Raw genomic sequence first — 20,089 nt, forward strand, 5'->3', positions numbered from 1 at the left:
GATTTTCCTCTCAGGGTAGACTGCTCTCGTTGGTTCCTTCACAAATTAGTTGATGAACCCGATTTTTTAAGGTATGTTCTCTTTACTGACGAAGCGTCATTTACTCGAGATGGCATATTTAATAGCCGAAACAGCCATTTATGGGCTGAAGAGAACCCTCATGAAATTGTGCAACGTAAGTTTCAGCACAAATTTTCTGTCAATATCTGGGCTGGAATAGTAGACGGATATTTGATTGGGCCACACATTATACCAAACGACTGAACCGGACCTACTTATGAAGTTTTTTTGAGGGAAATCTTACCTGAGCTGTTGGAACATGTTCCTATTGAAACTAGACAAAGAATGTGGTTCCAACACGATGGAACACCGGCCCACTTTTCCCTGATTGCTAGACAACATTTGAACGAAGTGTATGGAGATCGTTGGATTGGACGTGGAGGTCCCGTCCTTTGGCCTCCACGGTCATCTGACCTCACACCCATTGATTTTTACTTGTGGGGACACATGAAGCAATTAGTGTATACCACTCCCATACAGAATGAAATGGATCTAGTAGCTAGAGTTGTTGAGGCTGCTGCAGTTATTCAAGACAGTAATCCTTTTGAAGGGGAGAGAGAATCGTGCTTACGACGCTTCAGAATCTGCAACGATTTACAAGGACGCCACTTTGAGCAACGATTATGAAAGTTTTACAGTAATGTAATCATTGATTTCTTAATAAAAAATATCATGTTCAATAAAATGTTTCAAACACATTGAATTAATTACGCTGTTTCACACAATTGCCATGTAAGAAAACCCTATAGCCAACCATAACATAGCCCTATTAACATTTTTTTTAAGATTTAAAAACCAGGATTCACAATTGGTTAAGAACTTTTTTCAAATTTACCTTAGAACAAATTTAAAAAATAAATATTAAATTTTAGGTTATAATATTGTTCACTATTTTAATAAAGAACCTTAAAAAGTGTACTCGTAAAAATCCACTACATTGTTGTATGTACTTGCAATGCATGGATTTAACCTGTTTTTACGTTTGGTGCTGTAACTCAGTTATTTGTTATTCAATCTTTTTGAAACAAAAATTGTTGAATTGGTAATAAAATATGCTAAAAAAAGTTATCCTGGTGAATTGTTGTCAAAGTAGCCGTTTCAAAGCTAATACAATTTGAAAATTTTGAACGGCCGCCATTTTGAAATGCAATGAGATATTTGTTTTATTTTTTTCACTGAAAAGGACCAACACTAGGTTAACATAACTGTTACGTTTGAATTCTGTATCTTAAGTGGTTTTTGAGTAGTAATTTTTTTCCCAAAAAACACATACAGACAGACAGACGCTAAACGAAGCGAAATAGGGTACCTGTTATATTGCATTATTTGTTAGTTTTGGCCTGCTGAACAATGTGGCAAAGTTTATTCGAATGGTTGCTGGACACCCTGTATATTTATGGCCCTGCATTGCTGCCAGTCTAAACCTTCAATTCATGATAGCAATTAATGATTTGGAATTAATATTTCTTGTCCATCAGTTTTATATGAAGATGGCAAACTACACTTTTAAACTATAACAAAAATCTAGATGACCTACTAACCTGCTAAAGAAAATCAATCTTTGAATATTGCCCTAAACTGATTTGAAGTAAATAATAAATAACAGAAAAACTCATACCCTCTTTAAATTATATAAATTGTTAAAATATCAAAACTTGCTATAGCAAAGCTAGCATCAATGATCTTTTGAGTGATGTCCTCGCCTTGCTTGCTCAGCTTCACCTTATTGGGTGACAACTCAGTCTATAAAGTGTAAACCTGCCTATGGAATGACTTACCTTTAGAACTTGCGATGGCAAAACCAGCCTCAATGATCTTGTGAGTGATGACCTCGCCTTGCTTGCTCAGCTTCACCATATTGGGTGACAACTCAGTCTATAAAGTGTGAACCTGCCTATGGAATGACTTACCTTTAGAACTTGCGATGGCAAAACCAGCCTCAATGATCTTGTGAGTGATGACCTCGCCTTGCTTGCTCAGCTTCACCATATTGGGTGACAACTCTGTCTATAAAGTGTGAACCTGCCTATGGAATGACTTACCTTCAGGACTTACGATGGCAAAGCCAGCATCAATGATCTTTTGAGTGATGACCTCGCCTTGCTTGCTCAGCTTCACCATATTGTGTAACAACTCTGTCTATAAGGGGTGAACCTGCCTATGGAATGACTTACCTTCAGAACTTGCGATGGCAAAACCAGCCTCAATGATCTTCTGAGCGAGGTCCTCGCCTTGCTTGCTCAGCTTCACGAGGTATTTGGACTCTTCATCAGTACTTTGTAACACGGTGCATTCCAATGTCTCCGCATCAAACTGCAGGTCCAGCTCTGTTGAGTTTGCTGCACACATGAACACAATTTACAGAATATTTCATTATCAGTTGGTTATCCCATACAGGCACTTGTTACAAAATTATTAGCAGTTTACAATGGTATATTCAGATCTTCATTATATCATCTTCTCGAAAGAACAGTCACTAATTAAAAAGCATGGTCTCATACTATTTCTTTCCACACTAAAAGCAATAATCAAAAGGCACCGGTCATCAAACTCTGCCAAATAATGTAGAGAATAGAACACATGAAGACTATACCAAAACTCACCCACAGGCCAGGAGTCTCCAACAGGTTGTACACCAGCCAAGGAACAGCTGAACGCTTGTATTGGAAGGGTGGCAAATTGTGGCTCCATTGCCCACACGCTGTTGTTGTCCACCGACTCTGTATTGCCATAATCCACAAACTGGACTGTCACTGCTGCAAAGAACAGCAAATTCATCAGATTTCTTTGACAGATAACTTAATCATGACATCACTTAACTGGATCAAACTATATCAACCGTTAAAAACCTCTGACTATGTGTGGAGAGAGAGAGAGGGGGGGGGGAGAGAGAGAGAATATTAATTAATGTGGGGTTATTAGCGCACGTTTGGGACATTGCTTTCTTTTGCGTTTTTAATATTTTATCAAAATTTTGTTTTGATGTTGCACCATATATACTAATCCCATATGCTAGATGTGAATGGATTAATGCATAATACATTTTTCGCAAAGCATTTAAGTCACATAGCTTTGGCATACGATGCAAGGCATAAATTCCAGATGAGATTTTGTTTAAAACATTCTGAACATGATTATTCCAAGATAAATGTTCATCTATAGTTAGACCTACTATAATTAATGGTTCAATTTTATGTCTATTTTGTTTTGTGGAAAATGTTATAAAGTTTGATTTACTTGAATTCAATAATAAATTATGATTATTTAAGAATACTTTGATAGCTGCCAAGTCGATATAAGCAGAAATCTCAATGTCATCTGGAGATTTTCCTGTCACTATCATGTTAGTGTCATCTGCATATAAACACATTTTGCTTAGAGTGGCATGTTTTGTAATTCCTTTCAGATAACAAATGAAAAGTAGGGGGCCCAATATTGAGCCTTGTGGCCATACCTTATTGTTTTATGACTTGATGCAATTTTTCTTATATAATTACAGCTTAAGTTATTTTCTGTAAATTGTGTTTCCACATATTGTTTTCTGTTACTGAGATAAGAGGTAAACCAACTGAGTTCTTTTTTGTTTATACCTAATTCTTTCAGTTTATCTAATAACAATTTATGGGACACACTATCAAAAGCTCGTGATAGGTCAAGAAATATCCCTACCACTTTTTTTCCTGCATCGACTGAATTGATTATGTTTTCAATAAACTCAATCCTAGCTGTAATAGTGGATTTGCCCGGCAAAAACCCATGTTGTTCTTTATCTGTTAATCTATTGAACTCTAAATATTTTAAGAGTTAGTTGTAGACAATACATTCGAAGATTTTTGAGAAAGAAGACAGAATCGACACTGGCCTGTAACAGGAGACATCCCTTGTATTACCTTTTTTAAAAACTGGTATAACTTTAGAAATTTATTGAAGAGAAACCGTATTGTAAGAGAAGCTCAGGGTGTTCCTGTCCAAGCTTTAAACAATGCGATATCAGCATTCTACAATCGATTGGGATATTGTCAGCAAACTGAAGGCAAACACTTTGAACATTTGTTATAACTGATTTGGTAAGTGATTTGAAGTAAAAGAAGTAAAATAAAAGATTAAGTGTCTCAGTTTTCTCTAACAACCAGAATGTTTGCATTTGAAAAATTCTGTATTTTATAATCTTTGAGTGTCCGCCATTTTGTAAGGCGTCAACTGTTTTACGTCAGATTTTCGCCAAAGTGTTTCTAATTAAAAGAGCTTTAATTTGATGTACGACTCGACCTATGCTTCTATTTAAGAATTTTCACCAACCCCTAGCGGGACGTCCCCCATAAGCAGGATATCATGGTAAAATACATAAAATAATAGTTTTATATGAGCAAAAGCTTGATGTAAATTTTGGTTCTTATATTGTAATTAGTTCAAAAGTTATTAGACCGTCCCGGGACTTTTCAGCACCCCTGTATATAGTTTTATTTTTGGACGAGGCCTTTCGAAACCTTTGGTTAAATAACTTAAAAGAAGTCTGCTATATTCTTTTTCTTGAAACTGTTGGCAACACAAGAGTCAATGACGTTTTCAAGTGCAACCATGGCAGAAAACGCACTGTCTACCCCATTGCTGGTTTTTGTCTAAGAAGATCCTTGGCATTGATAATAATTCAAGTTTCCTTAGGCATAATGTCAGCTGTCTCTTTATCATTTTCAATGCTCATCTTCATCATTTAGGTACTCTACAATGTCACAATCAGATAGCATTTCAGATCCTAGTACACCCTCGTCAACAAGTGCATTCAAATGTTTGACCGCATGGCTGGAATTTGGATTGTACCAAACCCACGTAGTTTGAAGCAATTGTTATGGTTTTTTGGTAACATTCCTCCAACACTTATCAATCAACCGCATGGCTTCTAACAGGTTGTTAGTACACTCCTTCCTGTCATCAATCTCTGACAAAAACTTTCCTACTACTTCAGATCTGTACAATACCTTGAAAGTTTTTTTATGCCCTTGATCTAGTTGTTTCAATTTTGATGTGGTGTTAGCAGGGAAAATTGGACATGAACCCATTTGAGGGGAGGGACAATGTTGTATACTGTGCATTTGTCCCCAATTACAATAATTATACATTTTTCTTTCCCGATTTGAGATGTATATTCAACTAGAAAAGACTTAACTCCTTTCAAAAATCTGACTTTCTGATTTACCAATAACAAATGGTTTTGAAATGTTCGTCCCTGTCATGTTTGATGCAAGCAAAATTGTAATAATTTCTTTACTATGTTTGCATCCATGATCCTTTTCATGCATAAACTCAATAGTTTTACCCTGGAGACACTTAAGTATAAAGCCGTTTCATCAGCATTGAAAACATTGTTTGCATCACAATCTTTCAAGATGTTTGGTAATGAAGCCTTTCACTCAGTGCACATATTGTCAGCTATGGCTCCATTTTCACCACCAACTTTCTTAAACGAGATATTATGTTTCTTTTTAAAATTTCTAAGCTACCTGTTACTTGCTCTAAGTTTCATGGCCTCGGGATTTAGTAAAGCTTTTTTAACAAAGGACCACCTAAAGTAATGTTCTTATCTCTGCATTGCTTAAATTATTTTGTCATATATTCCTCAATATCATTAAATTCAGCTTCTCTCTTCCACTTACACTTAATGTTACCTTCATTAGTCTGTGCTTCAATGATTACCCGATTATTAGAATTGCTGACAGCGTACTACTCGGGATTTTGAACTCAGCAGCTATGTACTTCTTCTTGCGTATCATTCATTCACTAGCTTAACTAGTTTGAACCTTTCTTCAAGCACTCATTGCCACTTACATAAGTAAAAGCACAACAAAGGTTATGTAACTCGTGACTTGCAGACAAAGGACTAGCAGGCAACAGACAGATGACCCACCGACAGGTCACAACACGCTTATCTAAGCCTAAATCAGATTCTTGGAGGTTTTGATAGCGAGGAAGAGGTTTCAAATTACATTCTTGAAATAATGCAGCCCACATCTTCAGTCAACAGTGTTAGAACACAGATTGAAATGGAAACCTTAGATCTTAGTAAAAGTATCATCACCAAATCTTCAGTTTGAACTGAGCTTAAGCTATAGGTTTTGCTAATTCTACCACACAGATGTTGGTAATCCAGAGATTCCATTGCTAATCCCTTATTTTGATTCTAATTTAAAATAATTACACTGATTGCACTGTTCTAGAAGTTTCATAACTAATGATAAGGCAAATTTAATGGTTTTATTTAATTTCTGGTCTTCTTAGGGCGTGATGTAATGATTCTGAGAGTTTCTGGAACTGGTACATTTGTAATCAGACTTTAAACATTTTTTTTCAAAGGCTTCACAAATTTTGAAATCTTTTCAAAGTTTTATATATTTAGACATAGACAATATGCTTTATTCATAATCTTTGAGATTAGAATGGTGTCATTACATAGGTATACAAATAATATAAATTTGTATTAATTCAGGTTGGTTGAAAAGGTGTTGATTCATCATTTCTCTTCCAGTCCAGGAATTCCTCAATTGAGTAGTAAGGGCGGTGAAGAAGCCAGGTAGTCAGTTTTCTTCTGAGCTGCTGTTGTCTTGTGGTGTTTTTGACCTCTTGTGGTAGGATGTTTAGAAATTTTGTTCCGGTATATGTGGGTTGTTTTTCAAACAGGGTGAGTCGATGGGTTGGAAGTGTATAATTTTGTACCGCTCTTGTGTTGTAGGAATGTACATCAGCTCCTCTTGTCAGGTTTTGTTGACTGGCATAAATAACTGCTTCTAGGATGTACAGAGCTACTGCAGTCAGTAATTTTTCCTGTTTAAAGGCATCTCTACAGGATTCCTGGGGTCCTAATCCTGTTAGTATACGGACTGCTTTTTTCTGTAGCACGAGTACCCTTTGCATGTTCATTTTGGAGGAGCTTCCCCATACAATTATCCCGTATTTGAGGTGGCTTTGAAACAGAGCAAAGTAAGCACATCTTACAACTTCCGCACTGGCAATTTGTTTTAGTCTTTTTAGTACATATAATGCTGAGCTAAGTTTTCCACATAATTGGTCAACCTGGTCGTTCCAGGAGAGAGTTTCATCTATGACTACTCCAAGGTAATTCACACTATCCACCCTTTCGGCCTCCGGCAGTTCCAGTACCTCATCTTTTCTTCTTCCTAATACCAGTTGCTGGGTCTTGGTATTGTTTAGTACTAGGTCATTTGCTTGACAATACTCTATTGCCAGATTTATTGCTATATAGGACTCTATTTCCAATTGTGATGGGTGTGTATTTTTTAGTAGGAGGACTGTATCATCAGCGTACATTAGCATAGAGCAGTAGTTTGTGATATATTCATGGAAATCACTGACAAAGATGATATAGAGAATAGGGCCCAGTACTGATCCTTGTGGGATGCCTCTGTCAACTGGCAATGCTTTGGAGACAGTTCTTTTTGTTACTCCATTATTTGAAGTTTTTATTTCGACTGCCTGAGTTCTGCCTGTTAAGTAACTCCTGAACCAATCTGCTGAAGTTCCTCTGATCCCTTGGTCTTCTAGTTTTTTGAGAAGCAAGTCATGACTCAAACAATCAAAAGCCTTAGTGAAGTCCAGGAATATTGCAGTTGTTTATATTTTCTTATGAAAGAGTAGATTATTGTAACCAGTAGTATTAAAATATCCAAAAGGAAATAAGAAAATCTGCAACATGATGAGTACAGAAACAAATAATATAAATATAACTAACTTCTTTCCAAAAAACCTCAATGAAGTGAAACTATCAGTTTTACTATATTTCTGGACAGTCAATATTTACTATTGGTCACCCATTAGTTGTCAGTGGTTGGTTGTTACATGCAGACATGTATTCTTTAATTCAGAATACATTAAAATAGTGTTTGTTTTATTAAGTGCAAGTATTACAAATCATGTACATGGAATGAAGTATAGTCACAAAACATGTTTTGTGCTAATTGTGACTATGCTTATTTAATGTTGATCAATGGTAATTAATTATTTGATTTGATTTGTGATTCACGACTCATGTGTATACGCTTTGTTATACACCTGAGGAAGAAGAGCAGATTGCACAAAACGTAGTGTTACTAAATTGTTTATCACTGCAAATGTTCCAAAAAACCTGTTGGTAAGACATTTTGACACTCACCATAACCGGCTTCCTTGACGAGTGCTCTGTAGAGAACCTTGTCGCTCTTGAAGCGAGCAATGACATAGTCACCCTTTTTTAGTTGGCCGCTCGGCTGGCTGGTCCCAGTTCTCACGAGTGATTGCATCTGCTGCATCATTGCACGGAATTCAGGGTTGGTATCCATCGGCTGCAGGTAGAATTCCGCAGGACTGAGGTACCAAGTCATCTGGGTGGTGAAGGATGTGCCGGCCACATACTGCAGTGGCAGCAGGTTCATTTGTCCTAACTGTGACAGACACACAGTGGAGGTTTACAAGTTGATTCATTCACAAGAATTAGTTATTACACTCAGGGATGATGCTATTTTTAAGAATAAAAAATATCGCTTAATCAATAAAAATCTTGGTAAAATAGAGATCCTATTACGGAATATCTCTGAAATACAAAATTCAATTTGAAATATAAAAGAAACTTCGTTTAGACACTGAATATTTTTGAATAACACAATAGCAAATGAGTACAACTTATCGATGAATATACCAAAATGATAAATCACCAGCAGAATACAATTACAAATCTTAAAAAAAAGTAAGCTCTCGAGAAGATACAAATCAGAGCTGCTCACTTATACATACAGTCAACTCCCGATTATCCGCGGGCGGGTTATCCGCTTTGCGCATTATCCGCGATCCGCGAACGATAGCCTATGTACTGTACTTACTGTATGCATATTAGTGATAAATGAATTAATAACTAAGTAATAAGTAATATGGTGGAATATTAACTACATAATGTACTGTATAGACAGTTATTTGAAGACGTAAGTTGTGTTGGCGACGCGTGATGTGTAGCAGTGAGAGTGGCGGTGTTACTCGTCTGGCAGGCGGGCAGGCACCCAGCTCAGTCTGCTCCCCTCCACTTATTTGCCTCCCGTCTCACTTCCTAAGCATTTCCACCACTGCCACCTCCACTCCCTTGTGTCACTGCGCACTGTTGTCGCGCATCAGCCATTACTGTCACTCATCTGCCATGACTCATCAGTCTGTCACTGCCTATTGTCTACACTACACTGTTTACTTTACATTTGTTGCGTTATTCTAAACATCTGTATTTTTGTTGATTAGTTAGTGTATTGACTGTTCAACCTTTTCTTAGTGACTGGCCTTCCGTGTGTCAACTGTTCTGCTGTTTCTTTTTGAAGTGTCTTTCGTGTGTTATTGACTATTCTGCCATTTCTTATTGACTGTCTTTTCTTGTGTGTTATTGACTGTTTATCTAGGTGTGCCTTTACTTTGTTTTATCAGAATACTGTAAGCCTATATTAATTCGCTATGTCAGAAAAACGAAAGAGAGTTGTTTTAACAATCAACCAAAAACTTGAAATAATAAAAAAAACTACAAAACGGTGTTTTGAAAAAACACCTGTGTGCAGAATATGGCATTGGAGAAACGACCGTACGTGACATCTTTAAACAAAAAGATAAGTTATTGTCGTTTGTTGCTAGTGCTGAAACGTCGTCTGCAATGAAAAAGAGAAAGGCAATGAAGCTTTCTACCTATGAACACCTAGACGCTGCACTACTTGAGTGGATTGCTCAGTTAAGGAGTGAAGGTACGCCAATCTCAGGTCCGATCCTAGCAGCAAAAGCTGAACATTTTCACAAACTGCTTGGCCTCGAAGGTATGTTTAATGCTTCTTTTGGTTGGTTAACTAGGTTTAAGCAACGCCATGGCATCAGGGAAATTTCACTGCAAGGTGACAAACTCAGCAGTGACACTGAAGCTGCTGAACTATTTAAAGCAGAGTTTGAGGAGTATGTTGCTGCTGAAAATCTGACTCCAGACCAGATTTATAATGCAGACGAATCTGGTTTGTTCTGGAAATGTTTGCCGACACGTACACTTGCTTTTGAAAGAGAACGTCAAGTTTCAGGGCACAAATCTAGTAAGGAAAGATACACAATTCTTTGTTGTGGCAATGCTTCAGGGGAGCATAAATTAGATTTAGTTGTTATTGGTAAGTCCAAAAAACCACGGTCCTTTAAAGGTTCTAGAGCTGTAAACCTCCCTGTTCAGTACTTTTCTCAAAAAAAAAAGGATGGATGGACCAAAGAATGGTTTGAAAAACACTTTGTCCCACAAGTTGAAAACCATCTTATGTCCAAAAACTTGCCCCTGAAAGCAGTTTTATTAGTAGATAACGCCCCTTCACATCCCGCTGAAAATGTGATGAAATCTGTTAATGGGAACATTGTTTTAAAGTTTTTTTACCGCCAAATGTAACTCCTTTGATCCAACCAATGGATCAAGGAGTTATTGCAGCCACAAAAAAGAATTATAGGTCCCATTTACTAGAAAGAAGAATAAATGAAGGTTATGACCTGAAATCGTTCTGGAAAGATTTTTCTATTCTTGACAGCATTTACAACATTGCAGCAGCTTGGAAGTCAGTAAAATCGTCAACCTTGCAAAAATCATGGAAGAAACTAATGGCGAGTGAAGAAAACAGCAATATTAGTGTAGAAGAAGAAGCCCTTCAAGATCAATCTGATGTAGATTGTGCATTAGCTTTAGCACAATTGGCAAGAACCGTCGAAGGGGGTGAGCAAGTTAATGACGAAAACATCAATGAATGGATGAACTGTGATGCTGACGATCCCGGGTACGAACTCCTGAGTGATGAAGACATCATTAACAAAGCTCAGGGAGTCGAGGAAGAAATTTACAACAATGAAGAAGAAGAGATGCCTCCTCAATCGCGTGTTTCACATGAATCAGCTCTACAACACGTTGAACGACTTATTGAATATTTAGAGGGCGAAGACTTCGGGACAGTTGCAGACGATCTTACATTACGTAAACTTAGATCACAAATTAGGGTTAAGTGCCATAACAAAACAAAACAGAAGAAACTTACTGATTTTTTTAAAGCAAATTAATTTGCAGTTAATGTAATATAAAATAGTTTTATTATTTAGAGTAGGGTATTTACAGAACAGTACTGTATTTTCATTCCCGTCTATGTATATTTTTAGTTAGCTATGATGTACAGTACAGTACTACTAACTTTTAAATTGTTTGTACTCGATACTGTATTAACTGTAGGCTTACGTAACGGTATACAATACCGGTACGTAATGTTAACTTTGAACTTATTCCAGCCTTTTAAATGTAATAAAAACTTAGTTATAAGTCATTAAATGTCCTACTTTGCTTATTTCGAGTTTTTCTTTGCCTTTCTTTACGTTTTGCGGATTATCCGCGAATCACGTTATCCGCGGCCTCCAAGCCACCCTATTCCGCGGATAATCGGGAGTTGACTGTGAATCTCAAACTGAACATCCTCTACCTACTGTCTCAGTCTATGAATTGCCTATATAGCTGATTCCAACCAATCTACTGTGATGAAGAACCGGAAAAGAAACAGATAAAGTTGAAATAAGTAAAGCCAAGAAAGAATATGATTTGAAACTAAAAACTCTCAGCTTTAATTATCTGCAGACCGTATTAGTCCAGTCAATGACAGTAAAAAAAGTGTAGTAAACTGTGTATTTATCCCATACAGTACTGATTTGTATGAAGATTTGGATTTTGGGTTTACTTACCCTCCAGTTCAAAATCTACCCTGTGCTGAGGGTTGCTCTTTTTTAGGGGTAAAAACCACTTATATTCGAAAAAATGTATATTGGAGCATGTAATCAATTGAAATTATTTATATCAGTTAAATGAATGTCAACAGACAACTTTTAATATAGTTTATGATTTATTAATCAGTTACGGCCCTTAACAGCCACCCCTTATGACAGAAATCATTAAAAAATAATAATAAACATGTTATAAAATGGTTATTTAACTTGAATTAACAGTATCGATTTGCATAACAATTTTGATTTAGGTTCTATTTACTCTGTACTTCAAAGTTGACTCTGTGCCGGGGTTGATTTTGATTTATTAGGAGTAAAAAGTACCCCCATTCGAAAATTCATAAAATACTAGTTTTGAGCGTGCAATCATCTATAAATACGTTACATTAACGCTGATAGACAATTTCTGATATATTAAACAGTTTCGACTCCTAAAAATCATTAGGTTTGTTTATTATTGGTCTATTTTACATCATTCTCTTCAGAATTAAATTATCTACAACTCTTGGTTAAAGAATTTGCATTTTTATTACTCATTTAATGAAGTTAATGTACTTCAAATCTAAACAAAGTGGGTTTATCAAGACCGAATTTTGCATATTTTGTCTGATCTCAGATATGGGTGGTATTACAGGTCTGGGACGTATTTATTTGACATCAAATCTGAAAAATTTAACACTTATCTTTGCACCATAAAAACATCAGTTTCGCTTTATTTCAGTTATTTCCCAGAAAATCAGGTAAAATCTCTCCGGATATATGTTTATATGAACTTTTCTCATTATTTTGATGAGAGGAAACCACATGAGAAGTTCATAGGGTTACTCGTAGGAAACTCTTTATATAAGTACAACTAAGCTTAAAATATAGCCATCAAAGCACTAATATACAGTTTTTAATTTCTACAAAAATGTGATTTGGGCTTTTTTCCCCATAACTCATTTAGTCCTTAAAAAAAATTCTGTAGGTTTTTTAAGAGCTCAACTAAATATTTTTTCTCAGATCTTATTTTTAAAAAAGGTTCATGCTTAAAGGGCTAAAAGAAGTACTTTGTGCGAATGCACACAAACTTTAAACAGCCATTATCTTACTCAATTTTTATCCTACAAAAAAAGATTTTCAGAAAAGAAAAACCTGAGTACCATTAATAATTTAAAGTTATTTTTAAGAAAAGGTGATTTTTCACTAAATTCAAAAATTATTTTCTCACTTCAAACTCAATTTTTTTCAAAAATAAGTACTTTGAACTGATCAAACACGCAGAAAATATTATAAGAACATTAATAAAGAGAATTGTAAAGCAACAACTTTTTTCAAATGAGATGGAAGAAAGGGTGAGATTTTCACTATTATTTTGTCCAAAAAGACAAATAGGAACAAACATTACTCTCCTCATAACTTGTTTAGTTTTGATGCTAGGAACTTTTATAAAAATAAAGGTTTTTCAAGGTCTTATGAGTTTTCCCCGAAAAATGCTTTAGTCTTTTATTCTTGTACATAGAAACTTTCAATTTTGACGTTTGAAAATGCCAATTAAATTTCAACAAGCAATAATTCTGTTTGTATTGGGTCTGCATATATCAAATACACAATGTTTTTGTTGTTTTATAAGCTATAATTTTCCTCTCAACAGGTTTCTCGATAAAATGCATATTTTTCCAGTTATTCACCAAAACTTAGAATTAGTCAGTTTTCCATATCACACATGTCAAAACAATGCTTAGTTAACAAACAGCAAGTTTTACACTTTGTATATGTGCGTGTAGTTTACAATACTTTCAGTATTTCTTTCATGGATAACTGATCAATAACGAAGCATCTTTGTCGTTATGTAGTCGGATAATCAATTTAAAGACCTCGGATGTGACCTCAAGACCTAATGAATTGACAATACACAACATATTGATCAAAGACCCTCTCCTGGTAACTCTCATCGAAAGAACCATTTCAGTAATGCAGCAGAAAAAGCTCTAAGTCAATACGCTACCTACACCTAACTTGAAAAAAAGAATCACTTAACCTCCATAATTTGCCTGAATCCATCTTGAAACCATTCACAGTTTGAAATATCAAAAATGAAAGAAGAAAAGTTCATTATTCAGTCTTTCGTTAAATTTATCAGAAAAGTGAAAATGTTTTTTTAATGGGATTATGGAATTGGATATTGTATGGAAATTGTTATCTGTCTATAAAAATAATTTTACTAACTTTTGCAACTTATAAATCAGAAGTCAGTGAGCGTGTTCATACAAATAGAGTAAAACATTTTTGTCATACTTAATTGATTTTTTAATGCCCAATATTATATTTATTTAAGTGGCTCACAGAGCAGTCTGCTCACTCTTATTTAGTGACTGACTAACATCAGACATGTTATGAAATACATAAACATAATTTGCTGTAAATTCACAAGTATATGTTTCTGAGTTTAGGTCCAGGTTCAAGGGAAGTCAATGACAAAAACAATTAGTACTGGTTTTTATTACTAATTATTGAGTGCATGGCTATAATATCCAAAAATAATAGATAACTTTAAACAATACAATATTTTGTTAAATAAAAGTTTACAGAATTTAATAGTTTGCAAAATTATAACATACAGAATAATTCAAAATTTACCTCCAGAATGTTATGAAGTATCTCATACCGTTGTAGATAAGCGGTTTCAATACTGAATTCCATTTAAAAATAAGGTACACACTAGAATACTTTTAACAACTGTTTTTTATTTTATTTACCAAATAAAAAGACCAAGTCTGACTACCACCAACACATTACCATTTTAAGGTTTCAAAAAAAAAATGATCATGACAAATGACATTAGCATAGAACAGTGATGTTATTGCAGTGTTCAAATACAAACCATTGAAGGACATTTAAATTTAAAATCCAATTCCATAATTTATTGAAGAGCATTCTTTTCAATTATACAACATTCATAATAATTAAAACTGTAAATTCATTCACAAATAAATAAGCATTAAAGAATTTTAAAACTTTTAAATAGACACAAATGTATATACAATAAATGGTACATAATCTATACATTTTTCACAAAAACCACACTTAAAAAATGATGTAATAACAAAGTTTGTTAATGTACGTGGGTTAAAACAAGTAAAAAAAGAGAGATTAAATTCCTTTTAGAAGTTATTACTAGTATTTGATTCAGTAAACACGAAGTAATTATGCTAGGATTAGCATTTTACAGTTAACATTTCAGGTACAAATTTCAGAAACTACAGTCAGTTTAGCTTTGTAGAGGGAAATGTTTTAAAATTCGCAGGTAATTACATAGTTAAAACAAGTCAAGTCAAAATGTCTACTCAGCATAAATCATGCACAGAAGTAGTGTCATACATTAAATACAAACAATTACATGTTAATGATCTTAATAACTATAGGCAACTTAGAACTACTTAAAAACTCATGAAGGGAGTAAAAGGGTTACTTTAATAGAAAAGACTTCAATGCCTTTAAATTTTGTTTTGATCCGGTTAATACGAGGGTCGTCCATAAAGTAACCGCCGTTTGGGCGTGGCGCGATAAGTAGTGGGGGTAGCGCCGCCATTCTCACATCGGTGTGCGCAACCGTTCAGTACGCTTCTAGCTGTGCAAGGGAGAGCATCGTGCGATCGCACTTTCTTTTGTTACAACGTAAAAACATGAGCGCCATGATAGAAAATCCCGCCAAGTGTGAAGTACGTGGTGTAATAAGATTTCTGTGGTCGAAAAGTTACACAGCAGCTGAAATTCATCGTGAATTGAGTGCGGTGTATGGCCCAACATTATGAGGAAAGGTGTAGTCCGTCAATGGGTTCGTTTTTTTTTTTAATGGAAGAACGAACGTTCACGATGAAGACCGGAGTGGTAGGCCATCTCTCGTCAGTGATGACTTGGTGAACAAAGTGGATGAGAAAATTCGCAAGAACCATCGCTTCACAATCTCGGAACTTTCGGATCATTTTCCTGAAACCTTTTACTGTGAAACCTTAAAATGGCTACGACGAGCGATTCAAAACAAGCGTCATGGTCTTCTGACATCTGGTGTTGTGTTTGTCCATGACAACGCCCGTCTTCATACAGCTCAAAGAACAACAGAACTTTTGGAAAAGTTCAAATGGGACGTTTTTGACCCACCCCCCCTACAGCCCGGATCTGGCTCCCAGTGATTTCTATCATTTCCCGTACATGAAGCGGTGGCTTGCATCTCAGAGGTTTGCGAGTGATGAAGAGCTTCAAAATGCTGTGACAGATTGGCTATGTTCTCAGACGGCAGATTTCTTTTAAAGACGGAATTTCAAAAACTGTTAAAAGATATGATAAGTGCTTAAATTTGTTTGGTGAATATGTAGAAAAGTAGAGAAAAGCTGTAGTTTTAACATTTATATAATACACTTTTTGTATCTCAACTGGTTTATTTTTTATTTCAAAACGGAGGTTACTTTGTGGACGACCCTCGTATTTAACCGTAATAGGTAGTATTTTCCAAAACTTTGTTCCCATACATGTTGTGTATTTACTGAAAAAAGAAAGTCTGTGGTTTTTAAGTTAAAATCACTTTTATAACTTGTATTATAGGGATGTATTTCAGAGCGCACACTAAATTTGTGTGGATTATTAAAAAAAAAATGAGATACAGTCAAATGTATATCGATTGTATACTGTCAATATTTCTAAACTTTTAAAGTATTCTCTTACGTGATCAGTATGCTTTAGTTTCAACATTGTTCTAATTGTTCGTTTTTGAAGGATTAAATCTTAGCCAAACTATTGCCATATACACATGAGCCAAAAGCAATATGCAGTAAGCCTTTATTCAAATTATTACAAACTTATAAGTCCAAAAATGTTGTATAGACAATTTGGCTCAGATGATGCTTTTAAATACAAATGTTTGGTTCAAACTTATTTCTATTCTGTTTAATTTCAAAACTAATAAAATGTTTTGCTTACATTTAAACATAAATTATTGTTCAAAAAATATTCTTGAATGTTTAAGAGTTGATTTTGGGCAATTTGTTCAATTTATTTAAGATTTCTGTTGAAGCGATGAAGTTGGAATCATTTGCAATAAGTATGAGTTAACTCTTAGTCCCTGTAATAACTAAAGTCCATTCGTTTTTGGATCCATTTAGTTAACTCTAAAACTTGGTTGGTTACTATTTCTAAAATATTATGAACTGTATTAACAAACATAATTTTAGAAATTAAAAACTGCAAGAGGTTGCAGTAAGCTAACTATATAGTAAAATAAACTGGTACAAAAAAAGTGCTTAAAAAAATAACAAGAGAAAATAAGTTTTGGAAAACCCGAAAAATGGATAAAAGCCATAAAAGAAATTAGTGATTGAACAAGCACCCTTCAGTGCTGTCCCACACTAATGGCTACAAACAAAAAACATCCCTCGAGCTGGTACAGTAAAACATAAAAAATCGATATGGAAGAGAAGACATACTTAAGTTCTTAAATGCTCTGGGTTTTGCCGCCTTCCCTATGACACCAGTGTCAACTTTTGTGAACCGGTTGCGTAACATGACAGTGATTCTCTCTTTATTTACCTTAAATACTGACGCTCAAGTTTCGTAAGCGATAGTAAAGGTTTTCTGAGCCAAAGTTTGTAGTTTAAAACCCATCTCGTCAATATTGTAAACTTGTTTAGGGCTCAGTTTTTCACAAACAATTACATGCAGAGCTATACTCATCTTTAGAGGGTCTTGGAAAAGATATTCGGCAGGGCCCTGTCTATCGATACGATCCCTTCAAATAGACGTGGCAAGGCCCATCCCAGCCCCCCTGAGGGCCTTGGTAAAATTGTCCAAAAACACCGGTTTGAGTACGCACCTGATTACATGACTGAGGAAATTACAAGCTTTTTTTCTGAAAATTAACTAGCAGACACATTGATCTACTAGTTTCTCCCCAGACACTCTTAAGAAAAAAAAAACTGAGGAAGGTGAAGAATAATTTTCCCTTGTATCACTTTAAGTGTAGAAGTTAGTGGATTTTGTCTCTCTCAACCCTCATTAAAAGTGGTTTATGGTTATCCCGTGTAATTGTCCATCCTCGATGCCAAGTGACTCTCAGTGTTATAAACTAAGATTATACTCCATCTCTGAATTTATCTGTATCTTAAGCTGACAGACAGTGTGTCACAACTTGTGATAGTCTGTTTGGGAGAATGGAACATTCCTGAACTGTGCCTTGGTTTGTGTGACAAATAAAGATAACTTCGGTCAGACAGGAATTCTTTTCTGTATCACACTATTTAAAGCCTTTCTCCATATGTAAACTCTCCTTCTCACAGCCCCAAAGTGTTTAAATTCGATTTTGCATTGTTCATTACAGCCCAGGTTAATTATATTAATTTAGCCTATTTATCTACAAATCATTTAATTACATTTTGGGCCGTATCAGTTTAAATCATAAGTTACTAAAATTTCATTCATTTATTTACTATTATCTGAGCCTATTTAAATCTCCATATTGTTCGTTCATAAAATAATATTATCCAATAAACTATATTCATACATAATATAAAGCATCTTTTCAATGGACTCTGGTGATTTTCTAGTACCCCATCACTTGAATGAAGACTACATTTTTCATTCTATATTAACTGGGCTGATATAATCTCTACTTATTACTTCACTCAACTGTTTCCACACAACACTAATTGAATTACCTTAACCGTTTTGATTGTAAATCATGTTTTTCATACTATAACTGGTCTGATATTATTTCTCTTTATTTTATTAATTCCATTCAGAAGTTTCTAAACAGGACTATTTAAATTAACCAAACGGTATTGCATGTAAATCATGTGTTTTATGTTTTAACCAGTTTAATATAGTATCTCTTTATAATTAAATTCAGAAGTTGTTAAAAGTAAAATCGATTTACTCGCAAGCTATGTTTTTAATGCCATTAAAAAAAAATTAATTTTAATAGAACATTACAGTTTTCTGGGCATGGCATAGAAACTAATTTCATGCTTTACAAGAAATAATATTTTAGTAAAAATACATTATTAGCATTTTTTGACTGACAAAAGACATATCAACAACAGTTGGAAGACTTAATTTGAGGGGGTTGATGAAGACAAAGAGTGCACCAGAAGATACAAAACACGATACATTTTCAACAAATCTTCTTTAAAAGAATCAAGCAACATGTCTTCTAATGTATGCCTTAAAAAGGTAAGAAATAATATGAACTTTACTCTGGCAAAACATTATTTTAGTTCTAGACTTCGTTAGCTATAAAATATCAACATTTCATGGTATTAACATAAAACAATTTTATAGTAAAAAAAAGTTATGACAGTCACATAATTTCACTGACAATCACAAAATCTATTTACACTATTATTTAGTAATTCTCACAAACACTATTTTATATTTACAGAACATTACCGAGTATAGAGTAAATATTCCTCCTACATTTTAGTAAAAATGCAATAATACCGCTTAAAACTACATTAATACCTATTGTATTTAAATAAAATAGCTACAAATATTATACAAACAACAAAAACCACACCACAGTAACAACATTGTTTTGTTTCAACAGGATAATTATTAGCTGTGATAATTATCCATGGCCATGCATGCAATTTCTTTCTGAACAGTATGGACTTATAGGCTTATCTTTTCTTAATGGATTGCCCTCATGATATAAGTGATAGATGGCCATTGGAAGATATTCCCAATTGAATTTACGTGCTACATTCCATGATGTTTTATTGAGCAGCTCAGAAAATTTCAATAGTACTCGAGATTATCTTAGGCCAAAGAGGGGAATACTAACGTTGCAGTTTGTTAGCTTTAATAGTGAATACATAAATGATGTGTGAAGGAGCCGCTCTATGATAATTTTGAAACAGAAGTGGCATATTCAAGAAACATATTATTTTGGCGTTTATGCAGACTTTCAACACAATCCTATATAGTAGGCTTTTGCATAACAGGAGCACAAAAATTTAAACAATAACATCTATAATATTTATAAGTAAGTTAAATACCCAAAAGAAACATCTGCCTGCTTTGAGGACCACCGAGCTCACTGGATTTATATCCTCAGTTCTTGAAAGAATTGATACCTCAGTTCTTGAAAGAATTGATATCCTCAGTTCTTGAAAAGTATAAATGTTATACAGTGCAGTGCAAGTCCATGCTCTCTGATTTCAGCTGGATATATTATACTTCCTTGATTCAGTCTAGGAAAAATATTAACTTTTAT

General features: G+C 34.7%; 1 protein-coding gene across 1 annotated transcript in view; it reads right to left on the minus strand.

Annotated features, from left to right (window-relative positions):
- LOC124355586 (maternal protein tudor-like) overlaps window positions 1-20,089 on the minus strand; it is a 121,980-nt gene that overhangs the window by 15,810 nt on the left and 86,081 nt on the right. The window contains 3 exon segments of the mRNA XM_046806748.1: window positions 2,235-2,399; window positions 2,664-2,816; window positions 8,222-8,489. Of these exon segments, the coding sequence (XP_046662704.1) occupies window positions 2,235-2,399; window positions 2,664-2,816; window positions 8,222-8,489 (586 nt within the window).

This window comes from Homalodisca vitripennis, chromosome 2, assembly GCF_021130785.1.
Source record: "Homalodisca vitripennis isolate AUS2020 chromosome 2, UT_GWSS_2.1, whole genome shotgun sequence".
Taxonomy (NCBI): domain Eukaryota; kingdom Metazoa; phylum Arthropoda; class Insecta; order Hemiptera; family Cicadellidae; genus Homalodisca; species Homalodisca vitripennis.